This window comes from Cavia porcellus, unplaced genomic scaffold (assembly GCF_034190915.1).
Source record: "Cavia porcellus strain 051 isolate PalLab524CR breed Dunkin Hartley unplaced genomic scaffold, mCavPor4.1 scaffold_5, whole genome shotgun sequence".
Lineage (NCBI taxonomy): Eukaryota > Metazoa > Chordata > Mammalia > Rodentia > Caviidae > Cavia > Cavia porcellus.
The window spans coordinates 25,845,327-25,870,674 of record NW_026947488.1 but is presented as its reverse complement, the minus strand read 5'-3'; the positions used below and the strand labels follow the sequence as shown (position 1 = coordinate 25,870,674).

General features: G+C 44.1%; 1 protein-coding gene across 12 annotated transcripts in view; it reads left to right on the top strand.

The window, feature by feature from the left end:
* Cep250 (centrosomal protein 250) overlaps positions 1-25,348 on the top strand; it is a 46,262-nt gene that overhangs the window by 4,404 nt on the left and 16,510 nt on the right. For 5 of the 12 annotated variants that reach the window (XM_063248456.1, XM_063248450.1, XM_063248452.1 and 2 more), the window contains 21 exons: positions 3,199-3,486; positions 4,145-4,201; positions 5,195-5,277; positions 5,694-5,859; positions 6,603-6,709; positions 6,943-7,194; positions 8,847-8,943; positions 11,559-11,666; positions 12,486-12,644; positions 13,005-13,183; positions 13,617-13,799; positions 15,264-15,408; positions 15,844-15,990; positions 16,704-16,934; positions 18,638-18,831; positions 19,046-19,173; positions 19,372-19,541; positions 20,723-20,890; positions 21,258-21,392; positions 23,511-23,654; positions 24,504-24,637. In XM_063248456.1, the coding sequence (XP_063104526.1) occupies positions 3,301-3,486; positions 4,145-4,201; positions 5,195-5,277; positions 5,694-5,859; positions 6,603-6,709; positions 6,943-7,194; positions 8,847-8,943; positions 11,559-11,666; positions 12,486-12,644; positions 13,005-13,183; positions 13,617-13,799; positions 15,264-15,408; positions 15,844-15,990; positions 16,704-16,934; positions 18,638-18,831; positions 19,046-19,173; positions 19,372-19,541; positions 20,723-20,890; positions 21,258-21,392; positions 23,511-23,654; positions 24,504-24,637 (3,173 nt within the window). In that variant the 5' untranslated portion in view covers positions 3,199-3,300. Of the gene's footprint in view, positions 1-3,198; positions 3,487-4,144; positions 4,202-5,194; positions 5,278-5,688; positions 5,860-6,602; positions 6,710-6,942; positions 7,195-8,846; positions 8,944-11,558; positions 11,667-12,479; positions 12,645-13,004; positions 13,184-13,616; positions 13,800-15,263; positions 15,409-15,843; positions 15,991-16,703; positions 16,935-18,637; positions 18,832-19,045; positions 19,174-19,371; positions 19,542-20,722; positions 20,891-21,257; positions 21,393-23,510; positions 23,655-24,503; positions 24,638-25,348 lie in introns of those variants that run through there. The other 7 variants (XM_063248455.1, XM_063248451.1, XM_063248458.1 and 4 more) reach the window with 7 other exon arrangements.

Sequence of the window (25,348 nt, the reverse complement as noted above, 5' to 3'; positions counted from 1 at the left end):
GAGGAAATAGTTCTTGTTAATTTCTGTACTACTATGGCAGATTTCCGATACTGAGTTGGAATTCGTGAGTATTTACAAGATAAATTAATGTATAAAAAAGTGAATCTTTCCCCACTCTGTCAGTAATAAAAGACTGCTAAGTTGTGTCTTTAAGAAGCTCAGAACTAAGTCTCAATTTCAGAAAGTTCCCTGATGTAATTTTTCTCTGTCACCACTCTTCTTGTAGTGAATTTCAAATTTATGGGTGGGCAACGTGTGCTTGGGGGAGGAAGGGACTAGGGATTGAGTGCTTAGGTGAGCGCTGTACAGCTGAGCTACAACCTTATGGGGTTTTTTTTGTTTTTTTGGGTTTTTTTGGTACGGAGGATCAAACTCATGACCTCAGGATTGCCTGGCAGTTGCTTATGCCACTGAGCTAAATCCCTGGCCCTGGAGATTTTTTTTTAATCATAAAACTTCAAATCATTTTAAAATTAATTTTTAGAGCAATTTAAGAATTTCAGAAAAATTACACAGTGCAAAGAGTTCCTGTATACCCTGTACCCATTTTTATTTTATAATAATATGGCATACTTGCTGTAATTTTTTGGGGGGGTTCATGATACTAAGGATTAAGCTGGGGGTCTTCACACAGAGCTGCATCTGCAGACTCCACTTTGTATGTCTTATTTTGAGACAGGGTCTCAATAAGTTTCTCAATTGCCCAGACTAGGCTGGAACAGTTCTCCTGCCTCAGCCTCCAGGATATACCACATGCCCTGGCTTAAATAATTTTTTGAGTGGGACACATAAAAAAATATGAACAAAGTAATATTACTTCATCTCTGTAAACCTGTTTTCTCTAAAACAAGAGGGTTGTACTAAATTTCTAAATAGCTCTAAAAATTTAAGATTATCTGTGAAAGTAAAGTAATTATGTAATTTTAATAAACCTATCTTTTTCTGAAGTATTACTGATAATCACCTTCTCAAATAATGTTTCCATATTTCTGGCAACCTCATTCCAAAAAAGGATTTAATGAGAATTCTTTGAACAGTGTATCTGGAGCTAGTTTGAAGTATATGAAACTGTCATTTTAAGCCAGGTGTGGTGGCTCACGTTTATAATCCCAGCACTCGGAAGGCTGAGGCAGGAGGATCGTTGCAAGTTTGAGACCAGCCTGGGCTACAAAGTGAGCTCAAGACCAGCCTGAACTGCATAGAGTCTCTGTCTCAAAAAGAAGAAGAAGAAGAAAAACCTGTCATTTTGTAGTAGTAGACAAATATTAGTGATTTTGTGTGGTTCGGTCTGATATTTTGAAATTTTGATTCAGAGAATGTTTAAAGAGTCTCTAGGGCCTCCGAAACTCCCTATGTACAAAATGCTGCCTCAGCCCTCCTAGTGTTAGGAGAGAAGAGGGCCCCCAGTTCCTTTGAAAGGACTCAGCTCTGCTCTTGTCAGTAGAAATCCTGGGTAACAGCAGTTTCCTGACAGGTCTGTGTCTCCATCTGGCAGAGAGGGATTGAGCTTTGTTGAACTCGGCGAAACAGCCTTTCACAGAGCCGTAGTGAGCTGATTACACAGCCCTGGTGGAAAGCAAGGGCAGAAAGGAGGATGTCTTATAATATGAAAGAAGGTTATGTTATTCCAGCTTGAGGCATGGCTGCTGCCAGGCCTTTGTAGGTGCCACTCCACCCTTCCTGCTTCATCCTTTCAGCCTAGGATAGGCTCCACAGATTTGGGTACCTTCAGTTGCCCAGGTGGTTGTGTAAGTTAAAAAATGGAGTTTTCCTCCGTGACTCTGTTATAAGAAAAACAATATGTAGGCTGTAATCCCAGCCCTCTGGGAGGCTGAGGCAGGAGGATCACAAGTTCAGGCTCACCCTGAGGACCTTAGTGACTTAGCAAGACCCTGTTTTTTGTGTTTTTTTTTTTTTTTTTTTTTTTTTGTCTTTTTCATTTTTATCGGTACCAGGGATCGAACTCATGACTGCCTGCTTGCAAGGCAGGTGCTTATGCCGCTGAGCTACATCCCCAGCCCCAAGACCCTGTTTTGAAATAAAAAATAAAAGGGGCTGGGGATGTAGCTCAGTGCAAAGGTTCTAGATTCAATGTTCTTTACTGGGGGAAAAGAAAAAGAAAAACAGTAGTTCAAGTACAATGATAAATGACAACTGAGGTCTGCTATCAATGTGAGGGAGAGAACATCCGTCAGGAAGGAGAGCTGTGGTAAACTGCAGAGCACATCCCGGTCTAAAGGGAGAGATGCTGTTCAGCTGCAGTTCAGGGATTATGAGCCAAGGATCAGTAGAGACTGATTTTCCAAAGTATTTTCCAGAAGTATGAATTTTTATGTGTATTCTCTCAATTACAAATGTTGGTACCTAGTTTCAATTACTCTCAATCCTTGTGTGGACCACACATGTATTTCTTCATTATGCATTGCTGACAGCTTGCTAGCAGCTAAAATGTATTAGACAGCTCCTGCCTTTAAGTCTAACAGATTGGTAAGAAGATAAGTAATCCTGATAAAATGTAATATAAACCAGGCACTCTGGTGCACACCTGTAATTCCAGCTACTCAAAATTAAAGGATTAGCGATATAGCTCCAAATTAAAGGGTTAGGGATATAGCTGAATCCCAGGTTCAATCCTCAGTAGCATCACCTCAGGGAAAAAAAAAAAAATGTCTAGACAAAATGACATAATGCATGTAAAGCTCTTAACAAAGTTAACACCCATAGGTGCGCATAGTATTGATAAGTGACACATTTGATAGCCCTTATATTGGGTGAAGCGTCCTTCGTGTTTGCTCATGCAGTCTTTCCATATTTCTGTCATCTCGCATGCCACACTGAATTGTTTGTGTCTGTTTTCTCTACGGAGTAACAGCGCCTTCAGTGGTTCATTCAACAAATGTTTGTCTCTCTGGCAGATACTAGGGATGCAATAATAAACCAGGGCTCTTGGTTTAGCATTGAGTTCTAAAGGAATGGCAGGAAACATTGGTCTAAGACCTTATTTCATGGTCATTTGGGAATGATGTTCAGCATAGCCCTCTGTAGAGCTAGATTAGTTTAAAAGGTTCTGAGGAGTCTTGTAATAAAGGAACATATTTACTTTATCCAACCTAGCTTTGCCAGACTTAGTGAGTGTTTGCTGAATAGATTTGCATCCCCTACACAGTCCTTCAGTTGTGTGTTTGCTTTAATCTCCAGTTCAAGAGGAGGAAGTAGGAGTGCCACAATGGTTAGGGATCCTACGGGAGCAATCAGCCTCTGACTGCATAGAGACCTGAGGGCTTGCTGTCTGCTGCCCTCATGGAGACAAGAAGTCCTGGACTGAGCAACATGAAGCCCCAGTCCCTGCAGCTGGTGCTGGAAGAGCAAGTGCTGGCACTACAGCAGCAGATGGCGGAGAACCAGGCTGTCTCCTGGCGGAAACTGAAGAGCTCCCAGGAGGCCCAGCAGAGGCAAGCAACCCTTGTGAGGAAACTGCAGGCCAAGGTGAGGCAGCTGTCCTCGGGGAGGGGAAAAAAGAACACTCACTAGAGCTTGCCCCTAGAGTAGGGTAAGAGCTAGAGGAGGCAGAGCCATGTTCTGGGAGTGGTCCACACTGAGCCTGAGAGCAGAGAACCCATCGCATCCGGCTTTAACGCACAGCTTCTGTGTGTGTGCTCATAGCTACTCCATGGGGCTCTGGCGTATGTCTGTTTTTGTTGTTGTGTTTGCTTTTTGTTTTTAGATAGACTCTCGCTAGATAGTTCAGGCTGGCCTTGAACTCACTATGTAGCCCAGGCTGGCCTCGAACTCACAGTGACCCTCTTACTCTGCCTCTTGAATACTAGGAATACAGGCGTATACCACCACACTCAGCTCGTCACTTTTGAAGATCATGTTTGTGAGGGTTAAATTTGTTGCCCAGGGGAGTGTGGGGCTAGAGTTAAGACCTCACCCTAGATTTTCAGGTTTTACCTCCCCAAAACAAGAGGCATACCAAAAGGATTCTTTAAATGCCCAAACAGAAACTCTAAAATGTTGTGGGCTTACCTCCCTATCACCACTCAGTTCTGTTTCTATGAGGTTAGCCCAGGACCCAGGGGTCCTTCACTTGGGCTGTCTGTACCAGCCGTATCTGTTGCCAAGGGCCTGCTCTCTGCTATAGGTGTTGCAGTACCGGAGCTGGTGCCAAGAGTTGGAGAAGCGGCTGGAAGCCACCGGAGTGAGTGAGGCTGTGCTCTGTGTCCCCTAGTCCCCTCAGCAAATCCACTTGTTAGGGTCACTGTGTTGCATGGGGGAGGCTGGGATGTGATAAGGGGTGTTTGGTAGAAGTCACTCACTCTTTAACTCCCGAGTGCTCTGCCTGTCAGCTCACAACCCTTGGTTCTCTAAGAACCAAGGCAGCTTCAGTTGCTTTCCAGAATGACAAGTGAAATTAGAAGAAAGAAAGAAGCCCATCTTTTTCCCAGCAGGTGTCAGTGTTTACCTGTAGTAGAGAGAGGTGCGCCTGTGCTGGCCTGCAGCGCATCTCTGGCAGAGGGATGTGTTGGTGCCACTGGCTGGGTAGGGCTAGCTTTGGAAGACCCATTTGCCTTCATTCCTCCTCCCTCAGGGGCCTCTCTCATTCCCTACAAAAAAATTGTCTCAGAGAAAAGAAAGAACTAAAACACAGTGGGCATGTTTTATGCAGGTCAGGCAGCATTAGGCATTGTCAAATAATTGTGTCACTGAGTCTGTGAAAAAGCTTTTCAAGGAGAATGATAATACCTGGGGCTGGGGAAGTAGCTCAGTGATAGAATGCTTGTCTATCAAGCTAGAAGCCCTGGGTTCGTTCCTTAGCACCAAAAAATAAGAAACAAAAAATCTAAAAAAAAAAAACAAGAAAGAGAATGATACTACCTTCATGTTGTAACTGAAGACACTGTAGAAGTTATAAGTACTTCCCAAGCAAGGCCCACATGGAGTAGAAATCAATTTCATTGTTTCTTAGGTCCAAGGTTCTTTTTGCCACTTTACCATCTTATAGATAAGATTGTTGGTTCACTTTTGGAGAGGCAGATTCAGTGGATTTGCTTTTAGGATATAGTGACTGAGAAATGAAGCACATTGATCACAAAATGGAGAGAGAATTTAAAAAGCAGGCTGCTGTAGACGAGGAATTGGTCTGAGTGATATTTCCTTTGAAGTGAATAAGGCTTGTCTCTGTCTGGCAAAGGGACTGATCCCTCAGCGGTGGGAAAATGTGGAGGAAACCAACCTGGATCAGCTACTAAACAGATTGGATGAGGAGCAGCAGAGGTGATGTACCATACATCTTCTGACCTGAGTGATTGGCTAAGCAGGTGGTGGAGAAGGCTGATGGGAAACCTCTGTCCTGAGGGTTAACATGGGTTAGAACCATAGACATCAGCCTTAGCCTTCTAATTCTGGGCTTTGGAAAATTCCAGTCATTAGGCCAGGTATGTTGGCACATGCTGGTAATCCCAACACTTGGGAGGCTGAGGCAGGAGGGTTGCTGTAAGTTCAAGGCCAAGCTGAACTGCATAGTGAAACTCTGTCTCAAAAAGCCAAAAAAAAAAAAAAAAAAAAAAAAAAATCCCCCGAGAAATAACAACAACAACAAAAACCCCTGTTATTGTCAGCTTGTTCCCAAGAGCCCCAAGGGTTGGACCAGACTTTTGTTTTGCACTTGTTCTTACCCCTTCCCAGTGCAGATGTGAGAGTCTAGCAGAGGTGAACACCCACCTTCGACTACATATGGAAAAAGCTGATGTGGTGAATAAAGCCCTTCGGGAAGATATGGAAAAATTGACAGTGGACTGGAGTCGGGCCCGGGATGAGCTAACGAGGAAGGAGAGCCAGTGGCGGATGGAGCAAGAGGTAGGCAGAGCAGGGGTGTGTACCCTGTGTTCTGTCCTGGGCAGTCCTGGGGAGGGTTACCTGCAGGACTTGGATGGAAACTAAGCTGTCATTGCGAAAGTCTCTGACCATCCTTATTGACGCTGACAGCTTTGCCCACATTAACCAGGCCTGGACGGGTAGCTTCACCCAATTGAAGTCTTCTTGGTTCTACCACTGCCTGCCTAGTCTAGCTTTGCTAGTAGATGGCATGACACTAAACAGGTCTCTTTGGAAACGTGACCAGCTTAGGTTTTAGGTAGATCTGGATGTTTATTGACTCCCTTCATCTGGAAGTTTGTATATCTAGATGCTAAGGAGGTAGACGCTGAACTGAATGGTGAAAAAAGACCAGTTACAGAACCTGGGGGATTTTCAGATCCCAGCTAAAGGAAACAAATGTCTCCTGAGCCTTTGCTCTGTGCTGTGTAGTTTATGTATATTAGATCACTTGATTCTCCTTGTAAGTCTGTGGTAGTAGCTCCCATTTAAGCAATTACCGTGTATCCTTTTCTCATCTAACCCAGAGGAAGGCTACTTACCATCCAGGGCCTTTTGCCCACTGCCAGCTTTATTAAACCTTTCAGCATAACCTGAGTATAGACACCTATTCATGAACTGTCTCCTACAAGTCCCTCCCAGCATTCAGGAGTAAATCCAAGATTCTTTGTTGGTAAAAGATAGTCCTCTGCCCTTGGATATGACCTGGGTTTCTGAACACACAGTTCTTCAAGGGCTATCTGAAAGGGGAACATGGTCGCCTTCTCAGTCTGTGGCGGGAGGTGGTGACCTTCCGACGCCACTTCCTGGAAATGAAGTCAGCTACTGACAGGTCAGTGTGGGGATGAGAAGGGAGGAGGCTTGCCCTTACCGATTCTGGACTTGAGGCAGAAGCCCAGTGCTGTGTAGCAGGGGGATCAGGTGCCGGGATGGGGAGAAGGGGAGAGTTACTATTGATTTTGGATCATTTTTCCCAGACCTGTCCCTCAGGCTTGTTGAACCCGATCTCCGTTCTCCCTTCCTTGATCCCTATTGGAGTCTGCTCTTTTCCTTGCTTGTCTTCAGAGATCTGACGGAGCTAAAGGCTGAACATGCAAGGCTCTCAGGCTCCCTGTTAACCTGTTGTCTGCGCCTGACTGTGGGAGCACATCCTCAGGAATCCAGTGGCTCTGGAAGAATGGAGGAGAGTGAGCCAACCCAGCTGCTTTTGCTAGTAGCCAAGACCCAGGAGCTAGAGAAGGAAGCCCACACCAAGAGCCAGGAGTTAATACAGCTGAAGAGCCAAGGGGAACTAGAGAAGGCTGAGCTTCAGGACAGGTAAGATGGCTTGAGGGCCCAGGGAACATCCACGGAGGAAGAGCTGACTTCCCTAGAGAACTAGGCGTAGAGGAGACACCAAGAGCACTCCCAGTGTGGGAGAGGAAGGAGATGTGGGGAGTCAAGTTGGAAATCCAGTGCTGCTGCTGGGGCTTGTTGCTGACCTGTCCCCTCAAACTAACTTATAACTCAGTTTCTTTTTTGTTACTTTATAGTTAGCTATGACTCTGTTCTCTGTCAACTCCAGACTACTCGCTATTCCCAGAACAGCCAAGGTCTTCCCGCTCCTCTGCCTTTGTACAGGGAGACCTTGGGCTGGAATGCTTCCCTTGCTTTTCTCTGCCTTATCCTTTAGGGCATAGGTCCCATGTCATCTCCTCTGTGAAGCCTTCTCTGACCCCAATAGGCTATTGTGTTTTTATGTTTTTGTGGCCTTTTTATCTGACTGTTAAACAGCATTAATTTCATTAATTAGTTTTTATTATTGTTAGTTATTAATTAGTTTTCATTGTTATTGGTGGTGATAGTCTGATTTAGTTGTTTGCTTATTGATGCAGAGCTGGAGTTGAACCTAAGCCCATGCTATGTACATACTTTCGCACTGAGCTACTTCTCCTGCTCAACTGTTTCAGTTTTGGGGTTATAATAAAATAGTCTTTTTAAAATGGTAATAAGAAGAGCAGAGACATAGCAGAGATACTGTTCACTCTCAGGACAGTGCCCCATGGTTACAGTTGTTTCTCTGCCTATTGATGACATACATAAATTACAGGGACATTTTATTTTATTTTTACTTTTGGAGAAGACACTGAGAATCATGAGAACAGACCATGTCTTAGTTTTGTGTGTCTATGCTTTGCATTTCATCTGCCATCTAGAAGACACTTAATGTTTTTTGAGTTAGACTTTTGGAAACAGTACATAATAAAATTATTAAGACTTCTAAAAACTTTTTTTGTCTTTTTCCTTTTTATCGGTACCGGGGATCGAACTCACAACTGCCTGCTTGCAAGGCAGGCGCCTATGCTGCTGAGCTAAATCCCTAGCCCCGACTTCTAAAAACTTTAAACTTAAAATTTTAAGATTTTAATTTACTGGATGATATTCATTTAAGAAATACTTGTTTATCCTACTCCTCAGGTACTAAGTTCCAAGATACAGTGTTAAGTGATAAAAGATATTACTGGGTTTTGAGGTTAATCAGGGAGATTGACTATACTCTCTCCCAAATGATCCCTCCTTTTTCCCTATCAGAGTCAGAGCCTTGGGCTGGAGGGACCTTAGGATTATCCCATGTGGCAATTCTGATGTTCTTATTGGCTTCAGGGTGCTTGACTTCAAGATCAAGCGAGGCCTGGAAGGGCCTGGGCCAGGGCTTTCCTTCAGCTCTCGGGCCCCCAAACACGTGTTCCAGCCTTGAGATGTGGTAAATCCCTGCATGTGTCTGAGTGGCTTTTGGCTCCCCCATCCCCACCCCAATTCAAGGCTATAGCATCATGTATTCAGGGCATGGAGAGGGGCTGGGGGTGCACAAGGGATTCAGGGGTTGGGATTGCAGTGGGAGTGTCTGTGTTGGGATAGAGAGTGTTGAATAGTATCCCTGTCCACACCTGTGGGCTGGCCAGGTGATAGTGCTATGTTCTTCTCTTTAGAGTAACTGAGCTCTCTGCTCTGCTGACCCAGTCTCAGAAGCAAAATGAAGATTATGAAAGGATGGTGAAAGCTCTGAGAGAAACAATGGAGATACTGGTACATTATCCTGTGTTCTGGAGAGGAGCTGGGAGGGAGCTTATAGGTTCCTTGCTATTTATGGGCAACATGGTAGTCCAGATGGCAGAGACCAGTTAAATGGTCCTTGATGAAATCCTTCAAAGTGAAAAATACTTTAGCTACATTTGAAAATGAACTCATTCGTTTATTATTAATTGTTTAAACTGTCCCAACTGTATTCCTGGGGAAATTATAATATCCTTGTCAGAGTGGTTAGTGTATACACTAAGGGATATACTGTCAGTCAGGTGTGTGGCATACCCCTGTAATCCCAGCACTTGGGAGCTAGAGGCAGTGTGAGGCCAGCCTGTACTACACAGCAAGACCCTGTCTCAAGAGACCAAACAAGCAAGAGAGGATGAAGTGAGGGAGAAGGACATTCTGCCACAGTAACAAATTACCAGGAGCGGGGTATGTAGAGAGTGCAGTAGTGTTTAGCTTGCAGCAAGAAGGACTTGAGGGAGAAATCATGGCTGCCTTCACACAGCTGAAGGTCTAACACTGAGGAAAAGAAGGTTGAATTGTTTATTGTTTCCCAGGGCAAAACCAAAGTCAGGGTTTAGGAGTTGTGAGATAGTTTGGCTCACAAGTAAAGCTATTCTTTTGAATAGTCTGCCTTGTAAAGGAGCAAGGGTTTAGTCACTGACTGAACCTCTGTTGAGGATGTTACCAGAGGGGTTCTTTAGGGTGGCTCTAGGACTCTTTGGCTGTCTGCCATGTCTTCCTTCATCTCTTTAAATTTTCACCTCTCTGATGTTGGGCAGCTCTTGAACCCTTATCCACATGCACACCTACAATTTCACCTACACTAAAGTCAGCTGTAAGCCAGGATTGTGTCTTTTTTATTCCCTTTTGTCAGGAATTTGCCAAATTTGACATCTATATGCCTTATCTAATACAAATGAGTGAAGTGGACTGGGGTGTTAGAGTTATAACTGGAAAACCATAGAGCACTGGTGCTGTTGTGTTTAGCTTTTAGTACTGCATGGGATACTTGAGCTCAGCATTAAAGAAACAGTGAGAAATGTCAGGGATTATAGGACTCTGAAACATAAGTGTCTCAAGTCAAGCATGGTGGTGTTCTCCTGTAATTCTGGCACTCATAAGGTTGAGGCAGTAGGATCTTGAGTTCAAGAACAGCATGGGCAACTTACTGAGACCCTGTCTTTAAAAAAAGAAAAGAATAAATATCATCTTGAGGAGGTATCAACTTTAGTAAACTGTTGCCATTTAGGAAGGGGAGCATTTGTTAACTTTTTGAAAGAAATTAGAAATTCACATTTTTATATAAAATCTCTCAATTTATGGGGCTGGGAATTTAGCTCAGCAGAGTAAGCACCTGCCTGGCAAGCACGAGGTCATGAGTTCGATCACCAGTTACCCCCCCCCCCAAAATAACCTCTCAATTTATAATTGTTACCTCAATTTTTAAAAAAAAATTTTTTTTCTTTTTGTACTGGGAATCAAACTCAGGGCCCTGTGTTTGCCAGGCAAGCGCTGAGCCCGCTGAGCTACATTCGCAGCCCTTGACTCAAATTTTAAATAAGCTTAATAAACATAGTTGTAGGTCTATATCTTTAAAGCTTCACTAACATAAACACAGTAGGAAGGAAGAGAGGAGTCTTCAAGATGATTCTTGATTTGGGGTTAGTGGTAATGCATTTTCCTGGCTAATATGAGGCCTAGGGTTCAAACACAAGTCATGTCAAAACAAAAACAGTTTTGTTTTTTTTTGTATCAGAAATTGAATTCAGGACCTCATGCTTGCCAGGGAGGCACTGTGCTGCTGAGCTATATCCCTGGCCCTAAACAAAATATTTAGATTTGAGTCTTAATGTTTTCTCCTAGTAACCTTAAATCTCAGACATTAATTTACTATTCTGAGACTGTAGCCACCCCCATCCAATAATAGCTCATGTGCTCTCGGCATTTGCTTTTTTTTTTTTTTTTTTTTTTTTTTTTTTTTTTTGCAGTACTAGAGCTAGAACCCAGGAGTGCACAGTACTGCTGAGCTATATCCCCACCCCTTTTCAGTCTCATTACATTGCCCTGTAGGACTTGAGATCCTCCTGCCTAAGCCTCCTTCAGTGTGGAGTTACAGGATGCTTGTTTGCTCAAGCCAGGACTCTGCTGAGTCGTTTACAGCCAGTTTTTCATGCAGGCTTCTATTTGACTTGTGAAGTAGTTGCTGTTAATTATTCCTACTTTCAAGGGAAAGGTTCAAGGAGTTACATAAGGTGACCAAGCTAGTGATCAAGAACCCCAATCTAGGCAGGTTTATTAAAACTTTTAATCACTTAATCTGAACTTTTTATCATTGTATCACCTTGTTTCTAGACTCCTTGGAAAAGTGGAGTTGACAAGATAGACATGAGCTGAGTGTGGTCATGCTTGTTTATAATCCTAGCACTTAGGAGGCCGAGGCAGCTGTGAGTTCAAGGAAACCTGAAGTAGTGAGTTCAAGGCCAGTCTGAACTACATAGCAAGACTTACAAAAAAAGATACACAGTGAAAATTTGATTGATTTGAGGTCTGGAATTACGTTTTCTCTTCTGCAAGGTTGGCTCTCAGGCTTTATTCTGTTCCCTGTGTAGGAAACAAATCACACAGAGTTAATGGAACATGAGGCATCTCTCAGTAAGAATGCCCAAGAGGAGAAGTTATCTTTGCAGCAATTGATCAAGGATATAACCCAGGTACTGGTAAGCCCATTGCCTTGGTAACTGGATAATGTCTCACTCTTCTCCCCAGGGTGCTTTGACCTCTCAAAGTGTCTAGGTTTTCATTCTCTGAGGTTTGGGCTTAGGGCTTTGAGGGGATGAGTTCTCTGAGTCTAGTTGAAGAGCAAACCCCTGAGGTAAGTATTTGTGCCCAAGTACTGTGTGGTGGACAGGCCCTCTTTGTTATTGCCAGTTGCATTTCTCCAGCCACAGGCTGAATTCTGGTCTTTGTCACCTGATATCCTCTTCTTCCTTTGTTTCCTCATTTATTACTTATCATTATGTGCAACCATAGTGATGTAGAGGATGAATGATTGCTCAGAAACTAGACTTAGTTAAATCACTAAGAGATCCAGAAAGGCTATCTCACCCAAGAGCGCCCATCATTAAGGAGACTCCCAGGAGAAGTCTCAAAGCCCAGAGCACTCTGGGTTTTATTTAAAATATCAGTGTAAGCGAAAAAAGCACAAGAAAAACAGTTTGAGCAAGAAGCTGTCTCAAGGCGAGGCAGTTTTTCTTGGGGGAAAGGGAAGGACAGTGCTCAGGTACATGTTTCCCTAATGTAAACTTCTTGTTGTTTAACCATTGGTTTCTTATAGAACCTGTGTGCTTTTGCTCTGCAGTTTAACCATCCAGTCCTCAGCCAAGTCCTTCACAGTTACTTTCCTATATAGTGTTCTAGACTATTTGCTAGTCCCAAACTTGGATAACCAGAAGGTTCTTCCAGGCTGTAATGTAAGTTCCCTGTGGGGACTCCAGTCTTAGTCAGTAGGGTGTTGACTCTGCTGTCTTGAGTTTCAGGCTTTAGTAGAAGAAGAGGACACAATGGTCCAAAACTCTGGTCATGAGAACTCCTTGGAATTGAACTCTAGTAGCTTCTGCCAGTTTGATTCCCAGGATCCAGGCAAAGCTGTTACTCTGGTACATTCAGTGCTGACTCAGAGACGCCAGGCTATGCAGGTGAGAACCCCAGCATTTCTTCTAAGAACCCACCCGCAGGGTGGCCCCTGAAACAGTATGGGTAACCCACCGCAGGATGCCTAAACTGATTTGTGCCTCAGGTATGTCCTTAGCCTGGACTTTCCTTTTCAGATGAGTAATTTAAGGTATTCAGTTGATACCCCAAAATGTCCATTAGAATCTGCCTACTTCTACTTGTGGGTAACAGGCACATTTTGAGTGCCAGTGGCATGCTTTGGTTTGCATGTGATCTTTGCATAGCAAAGCCCCACCCTCTTTACCCAACCTACTTTCAGGCTTCTGAAATCCCTTCTGTGCTGTGTTGCTTATCGCCTCATTTCTATTACGATCCCTCCTCAGGACTTAAGGCAGCAGCTTTCAGGCTGCCAGGAGGCTATGAGTGTCTTGCAGCAGCAGCACTATCAGTGGGAAGAAGAAGGCGAAACCCTGAGACAGCGGCTGCAGATGCTCACTGGCGAGCGGGATGCACTGGCAGGGGAGACTGTGGGCCTCCAGGCAGAGGTGGACTCTCTCAACAAGTGAGCCAGTGGGCTGTTTATCCCTCCCTTCCACCTGCAGTCATGGTCCTCACCCACTGATCCATTGTTGTTGATTGTCTCCTGCTGCTGCCCCAACACCTAGGGTTGCTCAAGGCTGCTTTCTTCCACTTCTGCTTGTTCTTACAGAATAAGCTTTTGGGCTCTGGGTTCTTTGAAATCATGAAAAACGGGGCTGGGGATTTAGCTTAGCGGCACAGGCGCCTGCCTTGCAAGCGCATGGTTGTGAGTTCGATCCCCAGTACTGATAAAAAAACAACAAAAAAAAAGACATTATGAAAAACAATTTCCCATGCAAAAGGAAAGGTAGAATGTTGAAAGGAAACAAGCACTTCTCTCCTTTAACCCTGGAAGATCTGTTTCCAATAAGGACTTTAGGTCCCAAGGTCTATTCACTCTTATTTCCTCCTTTCAGAGAGCGACAGCAACTACAGAAGAGTAGGGAAGAACTACAGCAGCAACTAGAGGTACTGGAGCAGGAGGCATGGCGACTGCGAAGGGTGAACATGGAGTTGCAGTTGCAGGGGGACTCAGCCCAGGGGGAGAAGGAGGAGCAGCAGGAAGAGTTACACTTGGCTGTCAGAGAGAGAGAACGTCTGTAAGTGTGACCAGTTCCCATCTTGCAGGGGCCTGGCCTTCCGTTCCACAGCCTCCCCACGCCATTCCCCTCTTATAGAAAGTACATTTAGACTATCTTACTACTTCTTTTGCAGAATGATGAATATAGAAAAGTTCCTCAGACTTTGCTGAACACCTACAGGGACAAGACATTGTGGGGAATACATAAGGGAATAAGACATGGGCCCTGATCACAAAAAAGCATGCAGTTGAATGAAGACAACAGAAAGTAAACAACTGTGACATGAGGCTAGATGAAGTATGAGCTAAATGGAACATCAAATTTAGTCTTTTGAAAGCATAGGAGTAACAGTTAATGATTGAGGACCAGGGAAAGCTTTATGGAGGAGAGGTATACTGTGAGTCAGGCTTGACCTCTTTTGACTGATAAAAAGTGAGAAAGACCAAAAGAGCAGAATAGCACAGAAAGGGTGCAGGAAAGTTCATGGCAAGTTTAAAGTAGGATGGGCTGCTAACGGGTCAGAAATACTGGAAAGCAGTAGGAAATTAACTCATTGAGAAGACAAGTCCAGAGTCACTGGCCCTGGCTAATCTGTAAATTCTCCTTAGTAATGTTATAGTAAGGAGCAGGGACTTTAGAGTTGGACAAAAGTTTGGTTTAGATTCTGGCTCTGTCTTTTGAGCAGATTATTTTATCTGCAAAATGGAGACAATAGGATTTACCTTGAAGGGTTGTTGGAAAGATTAGAGCTGTATTTTGGAAGATGTCACCTGCCGATGCTAGGTCTTGAGTAGTTGGTAGTGAGGCACTTCTTCTTCACCTTTGGTGTTTTCTTCTTTTTCTCTGAGCCCTAGTTCCTTGTGCCTAGACGATGAGAACAGTAGAAGCTTGAGGGCTCCCTGCTGTACAAAGGGGAAGGGCAGACAATCTGCAGAGATAATTACAGTTTTAAATTTTAATTTATTGTCATGTGATTCAAAATTATAAAAAACTTTTAAAAATATACACAGAAGGGGCTGGGGGTTTAGCTCAATGGCATAAGCGCCTGCCTTGAAAGCAGGCAGTCATGAGTTCGATCCCTGGTACCGATAAAAAGGAAAAAGACAAAAAAAAAAAAAATACACAGAAAAGCCTCACTCTCATCTTTCCTTTCTCCATCCCATTTCTCTTCTCTCTGTAGGAATCATTTAAATTAATTTCTTATCTTCCAGTGCTACTTCATGCAAATTTAAGGGTAAATTCTTTTTTTCTTCACTTTTTTGCATAAAAACCAGTGTGCTAAATACATTTTCCTATACCTTGTTTTATTCATTTCCATTGTCTTAGAGATCATTCCCTATCAGTTTTAAGACTTTCTTCATTCTTTTGTATAGGAAAGGGAATCATACCCTTTTTACCTATTGTAGTAAGTATGCACCTGTTAACCTGTTGGGACATGGCACCTCCCAAAGACTTCCTCTAGCTCCCTCTTTTCTTTCTTAGTCAGGAGACGCTGGTAGGCCTGGAAGCCAAGCAGGCAGAATCACTCAGTGAGCTGATCACGCTTCGGGAAGCCCTGGAGTCAAGTCACCTGGAAAGGGAGTTACTGAGGCAAGAGCAAGCGGAGGTGACTGCAGCACTGGCCAGGGTGTGTAGGCCTCCTCTTCACCTGCTGGGTGGCTGGCTTCGAAAGTTGTGTTCACAGAAGAGGGGCATTCAGCCTCCCTCATTCTTTACCCTGCACACAAGGCCCTTCCCATGTCATTCCTCAATTATTAGTCTGCTTCTGGGTCCCCATCCTTTCAACATAACCTCTATATTGAAATTAGATGAGTATTCTAAAGTATAAATTTGGCTAAGTCAGTCTCTTCAAGCCTTTCAGTGGCTTGCCAGCTCTGGTGCCACATTCAAAGCTCTTTGCCGTCTGCCTCAAACTGCTTTAGGCCTCCTTATGAACAGAAGGGAAAGGGTGAAGTGTTTGCTAATCACTGTAAAAGTTTAAAAAAAAAAAAAAAAAGCAGGCATTGGGAATGTGAACTCTTTACTGGGAATAGGAAACTCTTTAACACTTTCTTGTTTCTAGGCAGAACAGTCCATTGGAGAGTTGTCCATTTCTGAAAACAGCCTGAAAGCAGATGTTGCTGATCTTCGGGCTGCAGCTGTCAAGCTCAGTACCTTAAATGAGGCTTTGGCCTTAGATAAAGTTAGGCTGAACCAGCAGCTTCTCCAGGTGAGCAATAATGTGCTTGATTCCCAGAGAAGGGCTGAGCCCTTTCTTACTGAGGCTATGCTAGTGACAGACAAACTGTTGCCTGTAACAGGGCAGAGTCCTTAAAGAATCAAGCCCAACAGGTTACCTACCCCCCAAATGTAGTTCTGAAATGCCCAAAAGCAACATTTATAATGCAGAGAAGAGCAAAGAATTAGACTGAGCCATTAAATACTCTCCCACACCTCAGCAGAATCAGTTTTGATCCCAACTGGGAAAGAGACTTAGGTCCTCTGAAAGCAAGACTAGAATTTTAATCCTATTGGACAAGATATTAGCACTCACCAGAGAAGAATCTGTTGAAAAGTCTAAATTCCAAAATATCTCCTCTGTAGTTTACAAGTTTAACTTAAAATTTTAGTGAGGGGCCATCTTGCTACCCTGCTCTCCTGAGCCCAAGAAATATACTATGTGTCATTTTTCTGAATTCTTGGAGAGCTGGATTTTGCATTTTTTAAAAAGTCTCCATTGCCAGGTTCCAGCCTACGCAGTACCTAGAACACAAGCACAGATAAAATGAATGGATTTTCCCCTCTATTACAAGCACTCTGGCATCATCTTTGAGGCTGGATTCAGATCTCATTTGGATTTTAGTTTAAGCATTTGAGATAGTGCAAGAAAACTATAACCACTCATCTTTAATATACCTGCCCTTTTCCCTTTTTGGCCAGTAGTTGGAGCAGGACAACCAGTCCTTGTGCAGCAGAGTGGAGGTGGCAGAGCAGGCGAGAAGCAGTTTGCTAGTGGACCTGGCAGAGGCAGAGAGGAACAGGGAAGTCCTATGGGAGAAGAAAACTCAGCTGGAGGCTCAGCTGCTAAAAGCAGAGCAGACCAGAGCTGAGCTGCAGGCAGAGCTCAGGGGCATCCAAGAAGAAAAAGAAGAAATTACAAAGAAATTAAGCAAGGTGAGAAGACAAAACTGACACAATTACATTAAGGTATAATACATCCTCCAGCCAGATGCAGTGGTGCATACCTGTAATTCCACCACTTTAGGAGGCTGAGGTAAAAAGATAGTAAGTTTGAGCCCAGCTTGGACAATTTAGTAAAACCTTGTCTTAAAATGAAAAATAAAAAGGTCTGGGGATATAAAACAGCCGGGGGTTTGGGGATATAGCTTAGTGGCACAGCACCTGCCAGGCAAGCACAAGGTCCTGAGTTCAGTTCCCAGTAACAAAAAAAAAAGACTGGAGAAGATTCTGAGTTCCATCCCAGTACCACACACACACACACACACACACACACATACACAATACATGTTCATTAAAAAAAAAAACAAACGCAATACATGTTCATTGTAAAAAATTAAAGTGCTATAGAAACGACTCAAAGTGAAAGTCTTCCCGGAAATGACCAGTAGTAATTTGTGATATATCTTCCCATTTTCAAAAGGAATTACAATGGTAATCTGTCTTAGTTACTTTTCTTGTTGCCGAGTCAAAATACCCAATGCCTACAGATAAGGAAGGAAAGGTTCACAGTTTGTATAAGCTTCAGTCCATACCAGCTGGATCAAAGGCAGAGGGGCAATGGTTCAAGACAGAGGAAGACAGCAAAAGCAACAAGAGCAAAAGGACAAAAACAACCCTTTTTCTGCCCCTGTTATTTTACCTACATTGCTGGGATTGGGGTTGTGCCAGTCCAATCAGTGGACTGATCCAGCAGTCACTCACCCTTACTCTCAGCAGCTTGAAATACTAGTACTGAACCATGACTCAGTCACAGACCTCCAAAAATGCCCCATCTAAAAGTGCACAAGGCTCTAGGGCGACATCTAGACATAAACTGTAACAGGATCCTTAGCCAATTCCTCACTATTTTGTATCCCTCACTTAGAATTAAATGCTTTACCTCTATGCTCTGCTATCACCTCATTCTTATTTCAGGCACTATACCCATGATACTGTTATTTATTTGCATGTCTTCAAAAGCAAAGCAGTATCTTTTTTTTTTTTTTTAACTGGGAATCAAACTCAGGAACTCAGGGTTGCTAGGCAGGTGCTGTGCAACTGAGCTAAATCCACAGTCCCAGTATCTTTTTTTGAGACCAGGGTACATAGTGATGTAACCCAAGCAGGCCACAAACTTGCAGCTTTCTTACTTCAGCCTCCTGAGTGCTGAGATTGCAGGCACAGGTCACCATACCATTTCCCAAGGCCATGTCTTACTTGTCTTATTCCTGCTCCTTTTACCTCATGCCAAACACAAAGTAAATTTTTATCTGAATCAATTCGTGAATGACCTCTCAAAGAACATCTTTCTCTGCCACCAAACTACTCATTGCCTTAATAATTATATAGAATCCCTCTTCTCAGAATCCCTTTCTCAGGACAGTGATCACTTTGTTCCTGGTATTGTGTGTGTGTCTTCTCAAAACTAAAAGCACCTCAGGAGCATGTCTGCTGCCCCTAGCAAGGGCCTTGCTTGTAGAAGAGCATTCTTCCTGAGCTGGGGGATCACTGGGTTGATGACCTGTGACTGAGTGAGCAATGTTCAGGGCTCCCAGTGCTGACTACAAAATCTCCAAGGAGTCAGCAGCTCTAACCTGGTGGTAGCAGCCCTCGGGTGATTCTGCCCCTCCTCCATCTTACTAACTTCTTTCCCTCAGTCTTGTCACCAGCAGGAGGCAGCTGCAGCTGAGCTGCAGCAGCTGCATCAAGAGGTAGAGCGACAAGAGGAAGGGCTTGCGAGGGCAGCGCAGGAAAAGGAAGCCCTGGTTCGGGAGAGGGCAGCTCTTGAGGTGCGCCTGCAGGCTGTGGAACGGGACCGCCAGGACCTTACTGAACAACTTGTGGGGCTCAGGTAGGACACAGACCCCATTTAGCCAAGCATAGAGAGCTTTGCAAGGCAAGGGATAGCCAAGGCAAGTTCTCTGCACCTGTGAGTTCTCAATGAGTTACCAATTTATGATCACCCCTAAATTCTTCAAGTAGCCAGTACCTAGAACCCAGCACCTCTCAAGGAAGAGGAAGGGACTGTATAGGTAAGATCTCTTACTGATTCCTGAACCTCACAGCTCAGCGAAGGAGCAACTAGAGAGCAGTCTGTTTGAGGCCCAGCAACAAAATTCTGTGATAGAGGTCACCAAGGGGCAACTGGAGGTCCAGATTCAAACTATCACTCAAGCCAAGGAAGTAATCCAAGGTGAGAACTCAACTAGAATCGAGCACCATCCATCCTGTGGAACGTTCAAAACCTGGAAAGCAGCGGGAGGTGTTTAGAATGCTTCTCCAGCCAGGTCTTAGAGATGGGACCTGCCTGTAAGGAAAGCAGGAGACTATTATTGGGTAAACAGGAGTGGAGCAAAGGCTTACAGAGCTGTTCCTATCCCTGGCATTCTAGGGGAGGTGAAGTGCCTGAAGCTGGAACTGGACACTGAACGAAGCTGGGCAGAGCAGGAGCGCAATACAGCAGCCAGACAGCTGGCCCAGGCAGAGCAAGAGTGGCGGGCAGCCCTAGAGCAGCAGAAGGCAGGCCACCAGGAGGAGGTGAACCAGCTCCAGGAGAAGTGGGTAGGTAGCGGATGTGGTTGGGGGATGGGGAGGCAGACATGGCCTCCCTTCAGGCTGCTTATAAGATGTCACCAAGGTATAAAATCCAACTTCTAGGTGGGCACAGTGTCGCATGCCTCCTATCCTAGCTTTTGGGAGGCTGCGTCCAGAGGATCACCATGAGTTCAAGGGCAGCCTGGGCTACACACTGAGTTCAGGCCAGCCCTGACAACATAGTGAGACACTGTCTCAAAAACAAAGAAACAAGCAAAAATCCAAGTTCTAGCTTTTTCTTTTATATGGCATTGTGGATTGAACACAGGGCCTTTGCACTAAGCTACATCTCCAATTCCCCACCATTACCACCCTTGGTTTTTGTTTTGTTTTTTTAATTCTGAGACAGGTTCTCACTGAGTTGGCCAGGCTGGACTCGAACTTGGAATCCTCATCCCTCAACTTCCCACACACTTGGATTATAGACATGCCCCACCACACCACCTAGCTACTTTCTAACTATTAAGTGAGTTAATATATGCACTAAAAATAGTTTCTGGCAAAAACCAGATAAAATGATGCATACTCAGAACCCCAAAATAAAAATGGCTAGAGATTGGGGTCAGGGATGTAGCTCAGTGGCACAAGTGCCTACCTGACAAGCACAAGATCCTGAGTTCAATTCCCAGTACCATAAAAAATTAAATAAAAAATGATTAGAGATGAAGTTCATGGTTCCATCCCCAATTTTTAAAAAGTAGTTTCTGTTATGAACGAGCTCTATATTTGTGTTAACTGTCATTACTGAGGTGTGTGTGGAGAGAAAGAGAAAGTTGAGCGATAGGATGAAAGGGTGCTCTTGAAAAAAATAAGAAGAGTGGACCTTGGGATTAATGGTTACTAAAGTGCCTCAGGAGAAACTCTATTGTATTGTCTCGTATTGTATTGTTTCACTAAATTGCCCAGGCTGGACTTGAACTTAAGGATCCTCCTGCCTCAGCCTCAAAAATAGGATTATAGGCGAGCTCCACCATTCTCAGCTAGAGCAGGAATTATTAAATCTCACTTTATAGATCAGGAAACAGGATTATTGGGGTAACTGGGGCACAGCTCAAGAGTAGTAGAGAGAGTCTCATTCTAAATGAGTTTGCTTTCTGCTATCTCTCCTCACCCATTGGATTCTAACAGTATTTCCTTCATGTGACCAGGAAAAAGAGCGCTCTCAGCACCAGCAAGAACTAGACAAGGCCTTGGAAAGCCTAGAGAAGGAAAAGATGGAGCTAGAAATGAGGCTGAGGGAGCAGCAGACAAAAACAGAGACCATCCGGCTGCAGAGAGAAGAGGAACGGACCCAAGCTGACAGTGCACTTTGCCAGGTGGGAAGCTAAGACGGTTTATTCATCTGTGATCCCCCGACCTTTGACCACTCCCTTATTCCACTCCTAAGCATGGGCCTGAGGGGCTTCCAGAAAGAGTGTATCTACCTTACTGCCAGCATACAGGGATCCACACTGTTAGCCACAGGGCCGGCAGTATGTCATACTTCCTGAGGGAGGGCTGATACTTACCACATCCTGTCAGCTTGCAAACCAGCAGCAGTCTTGCACTTCCTGGTCCTCAGTCAGTGGACTCAGACTTTCTGTTTGCTGAAAGAACCCTAGAGCAGCTGGGATGTGCTTGTGCCCTCCTGGGTGAGCACTGTAACTCTGAGCCCACAGGCTCTTGCTCCTTCTGTCTCTGCAGATGCAGCTAGAAACGGAGAAAGAGAGAGTGTCCCTCCTGGAGACACTGCTGCAAACCCAGAAGGAGCTGGCAGATGCCAGCCAACAACTGGAACGGCTGAGGCAAGACATGAAGGTTCAGAAGTTAAGGGAGCAGGTATGAAAGGTGGGCTGGGGTGTGTGTTCCCCAATTCAGCAATGCAGAGTACTTTGGCACTTCTTATGCACAGGCCCTGAACTGTAGGTGCTGACACATGACAAGTTTGTAAATGTGGGGCCTGATAGTGTGACAAATGTGGTCTCTGCCCTCAGGGAACTTACATTTTGGTGGTAGAGATAAGTGACAAATGAGGAGCCATAAAATAAATGAGATGATCACAGATTGCACTAAGTGTTATATATATATATATATTTTTTATATATATATATATACATACATATATATATATTTTTATATATATATACATATATATATATATATATATATATTTTTTTTTTTTTTTTTTTTATTGGTACCGGGGATTGAACTCACAACCGCCTGCTTGCAAGGCAGGTGCTTATGCCGCTGAGCTAAATCCCCAGCCCCTACAGTTAAGTGTTATAAAGGAAAGAAATAGGATGGTGTAACTGAGAGAATTCAAGGTAAGATGGCCAGGGAAGACCTTGCAGAGAAGGGACATTTGAGCTGAGACTTGAAGGTTAAATTGAAGCCATCCTGCTGGGCATGGTAGCACATCTGTAATCCTAGCACTTGGGAGGCTGAGGCATGAGGATCACTGAGAGTACAAGGCCAGCCCAAACTGCTTGAGATAGGACCCCATCTCAAAAAAGACCAAAAAAAAGGCATCAGCTAGGAATGCTTCCAGCAGAGAATTTAGCTGTCATAGGGCCAGGACAGACTGAAAGAGGTTTGGGAAATTCACGGCCAAAAAGCAGGCATATGGCTTGGTACAAATGGAGAGATACTGGGTTCTGTCCTAGATCCCTGATCTCACAAATGAGTGTACAGCGGAAGTTAAATAAAAAGAGACAAATTGTATGATTTTTTAGGGCTCCAGGAGGGTCAAAACCCTTTAATTAAGCTCGAGGCTTCGAGGGTAAAGACAAAGGATTCTCTGGATCAGTCAGTCCGCTTATATTAGGATCAAGGACAAAGGGCGGAGAGACTGAGGAAAATGCAGGCAGTGAGCAGGAACATTTCAAGGACATCTCCAAGTCATGAATCAAGTCAATTTAGTAGCACTGTCTTATCATGAAGACATGGTAGAAGTGAGACTGTAGGAGTAATCTTCGCAGCTGCAGTCTCTACCTTGTTAATTGGGATTGGAGCCAGATTGTCTGCAGCTGTGACCTTATCTTGCCCTTTGAGGTATCTCTGGCATCACAGGCCACTACAGGCCTCAGCCAGGACCAGTGATTCATAGAGGTTCACTTACTATGAATCAACTACTGTCGCCAAGCAAGGGGCCTAGGATAGATTCACAGATAAACATAGAAAGCCAATTAGTAAAATTTAAATCCTGCTCAGAGCCACTTCATACTGGTCTCCAACAGAGAGGTAGCAGGAGTCTTTCCTCAGCCATAATAAAAGCTTGGATTTTGTTCTAAGGGCAGTGGAAAACTGTTGGGTGATATTTTAAAAGCAAGTGTAGGACATGATGATACGTATTTTTATTCATATGTGTATATATATATATTTTTTTGTGGATGCATACGACCACTGAGCTATATTGTTTTACTCATATCTGTCTATCTGTCTGTCTATTTATCTATCTATCTATCTGTCTGTCATCTTGGTTCATGAACTCAGTTCTCTCCACCATTCTGGTTGCAAGCCAACCAAACTGGATGAAAACCATATCAAATTTCTCTATTAGGTCAACATTGAACCTACCATTAAATTTGATTTGGTTCTTGTCCAACTCTGAGGCCAAAATCATGGAAGGAATCAAGTTTTTGAACTGAGGCACCACTGTTTATAACTTTAGCAGCCGAGTGGAGAACAGTGTGTTTGGGGTGAGAGGGCTGGCATCAGGTGGAAGGGGGCTATTCTGTAGTCCACTGACACATTGTTACAGACATGGACCTTAACCAAAAACTTGGGTAAGCCCATACACTTTATGAGGAGGGAAAGGGAATAGGAAGTGATGAGTTGAGGTGGAAACAACATGGGTTGCTAGCCTCTGCCACAGTTTTTGCCAACCCAATAGAAAAAATAGACCCAGCCCCCTTCAGGAGCTTTCCCATATTCACTGGTATCTTCTTACCTCGGCAGGAGACCACTGGGATGCTGCAGACCCAGCTCCAGGAGGCTCAGAGACAACTGAAGGAGACAACTCAGCAGCACAGAAATGACCTTACTGCCCTCCGAGAAGAGGGCAGCACCCTGCTGCAGGACAAGATAGATCTGCAGAACCAGGTCCCCACCTCGTTAGCACCACCACCTCCCTAAAGCCTGTCCTGGTACAGTGAGGTCTTCCCATTGCCATCCACAGGTTGCAGCCTTGCGGCCTGAGGTCGGCAGGGGAAAGTGTGCTGGAGAAAACACGGGCCCCTCCGAGTCCTAGGACAGTTCAGTTGCCCTGTGTATCCATGAGTTCCACTCCACAGATTAAAGTAACGACCAACTCAAAATACTTGGAAAGAATCGTATCTGCACTGAACATGTAGAGACTTCTTTCCTGTTCTTGTGCCCTAAATAATAGAACATAACAACTGTTTACATAGTAATTACATTGTATTAGGTATGATAAGTAATTTATTAACAATTTAAAGATTATAGGATGATGTGTATAGGTTATATGCAAATACTGTGCAATTTTATAGAAGGAACTTGAGCATTTGCAGACTTTGGTACTTAAGTAGGACTGGTTCCAGCATACCCCAGGACCACTGTAACCTCTTACTAGAGTGCACACATTGTATAGGTTTTCCATCTCAGAATCATATAGCAGATGATCGGAAAGTTTTGTTTTGTTTTGTTTTAAGCATAATCACTGTACCCATTGCTTTGCTTTGGGGTAGAGTTCGGTGTAGCCAGGATGTTTTTCTTATCTGCCCTTATACAGCATTTGTGAGATGACCTGTGGCCAGGCTGACTGGTATTGAGAGAGGGTGTTTAAGGAGAGTGGTTAGGGATGGATAGAACCTTCAGAATATTGGAGCAAGGCCACTAACTGGTGTACTTTGCAGGAGCCAAAAGCACCAGGCCAGAAGCCTCCTCCCATGGCTTCCCTGCCATCTGATCCTTATGTCCTTAATTTTCCAGGTGGAAGACCTAAAGTCTCAGCTGGTGGCCCAGGAGGATTCCCACAGATTGGTGGAGCAAGAGGTTCAGGAAAAGCTGAGAGAGGCCCAGGAATATAGCCGAATTCAGAAGGAGCTGGAGAGGGAGAAGGCCAGGTAGGCTAGAAAGCCCCTCTGGCTGAAATAATCACAGTGACATTGAAAGTTCTTTACTTGCTGGGCGTGGTGGCTCACGTGAGGTGGGAGGATTGTTGCGAGTTCCGAGACCAGCCTGGGCTACAAAGAGAGCTCAAGGCCAGCCTGAACTGCATAGCGAGACCCTGTCTCAAAAAAGAGAGACAAAAAAAAACAGAAAGTTCTTCACTCGGGTCACTTTGTCTTTCATGTCTTCAGCTCTAGGGTATATATGTAGCCATATTGGGTGTATATGTAGACAGGACCTGGTCCTGTCTTCAAAACTTACACTTCGGTCATTTAGTAAAGGTTTAGAGATTTAGAGAATACCCATTATGTCCCAGGCACTGAGCCAGAGTTGGGGATAACAGTAATGAACAACATAAAATGGCCTCTGTCTCAACAGCATTTATAGTTTTTTTTTTTTTTTTTTTTTTTTTTTTTTTTTAATCGGTACCGGGATCGAACTCACGACTGCCTGCTTTCAAGGCAGGTGCTTATGCCGCTGAGCTAAACCCCCAGCCCCGCATTTATAGTTTTGTAGAGAAAACTTTAATCAAATAATTTTCCAGATTATGACACGTGATATGAAGGAAAGAAATGGTGCTGGTATGGAGATGAACAGAGAGACCTACTTTTTTGTTTGTGTTTGTTTGTTTTTTGAAGCAGGGCCTGGCTGTGTAGTTTAGGCTG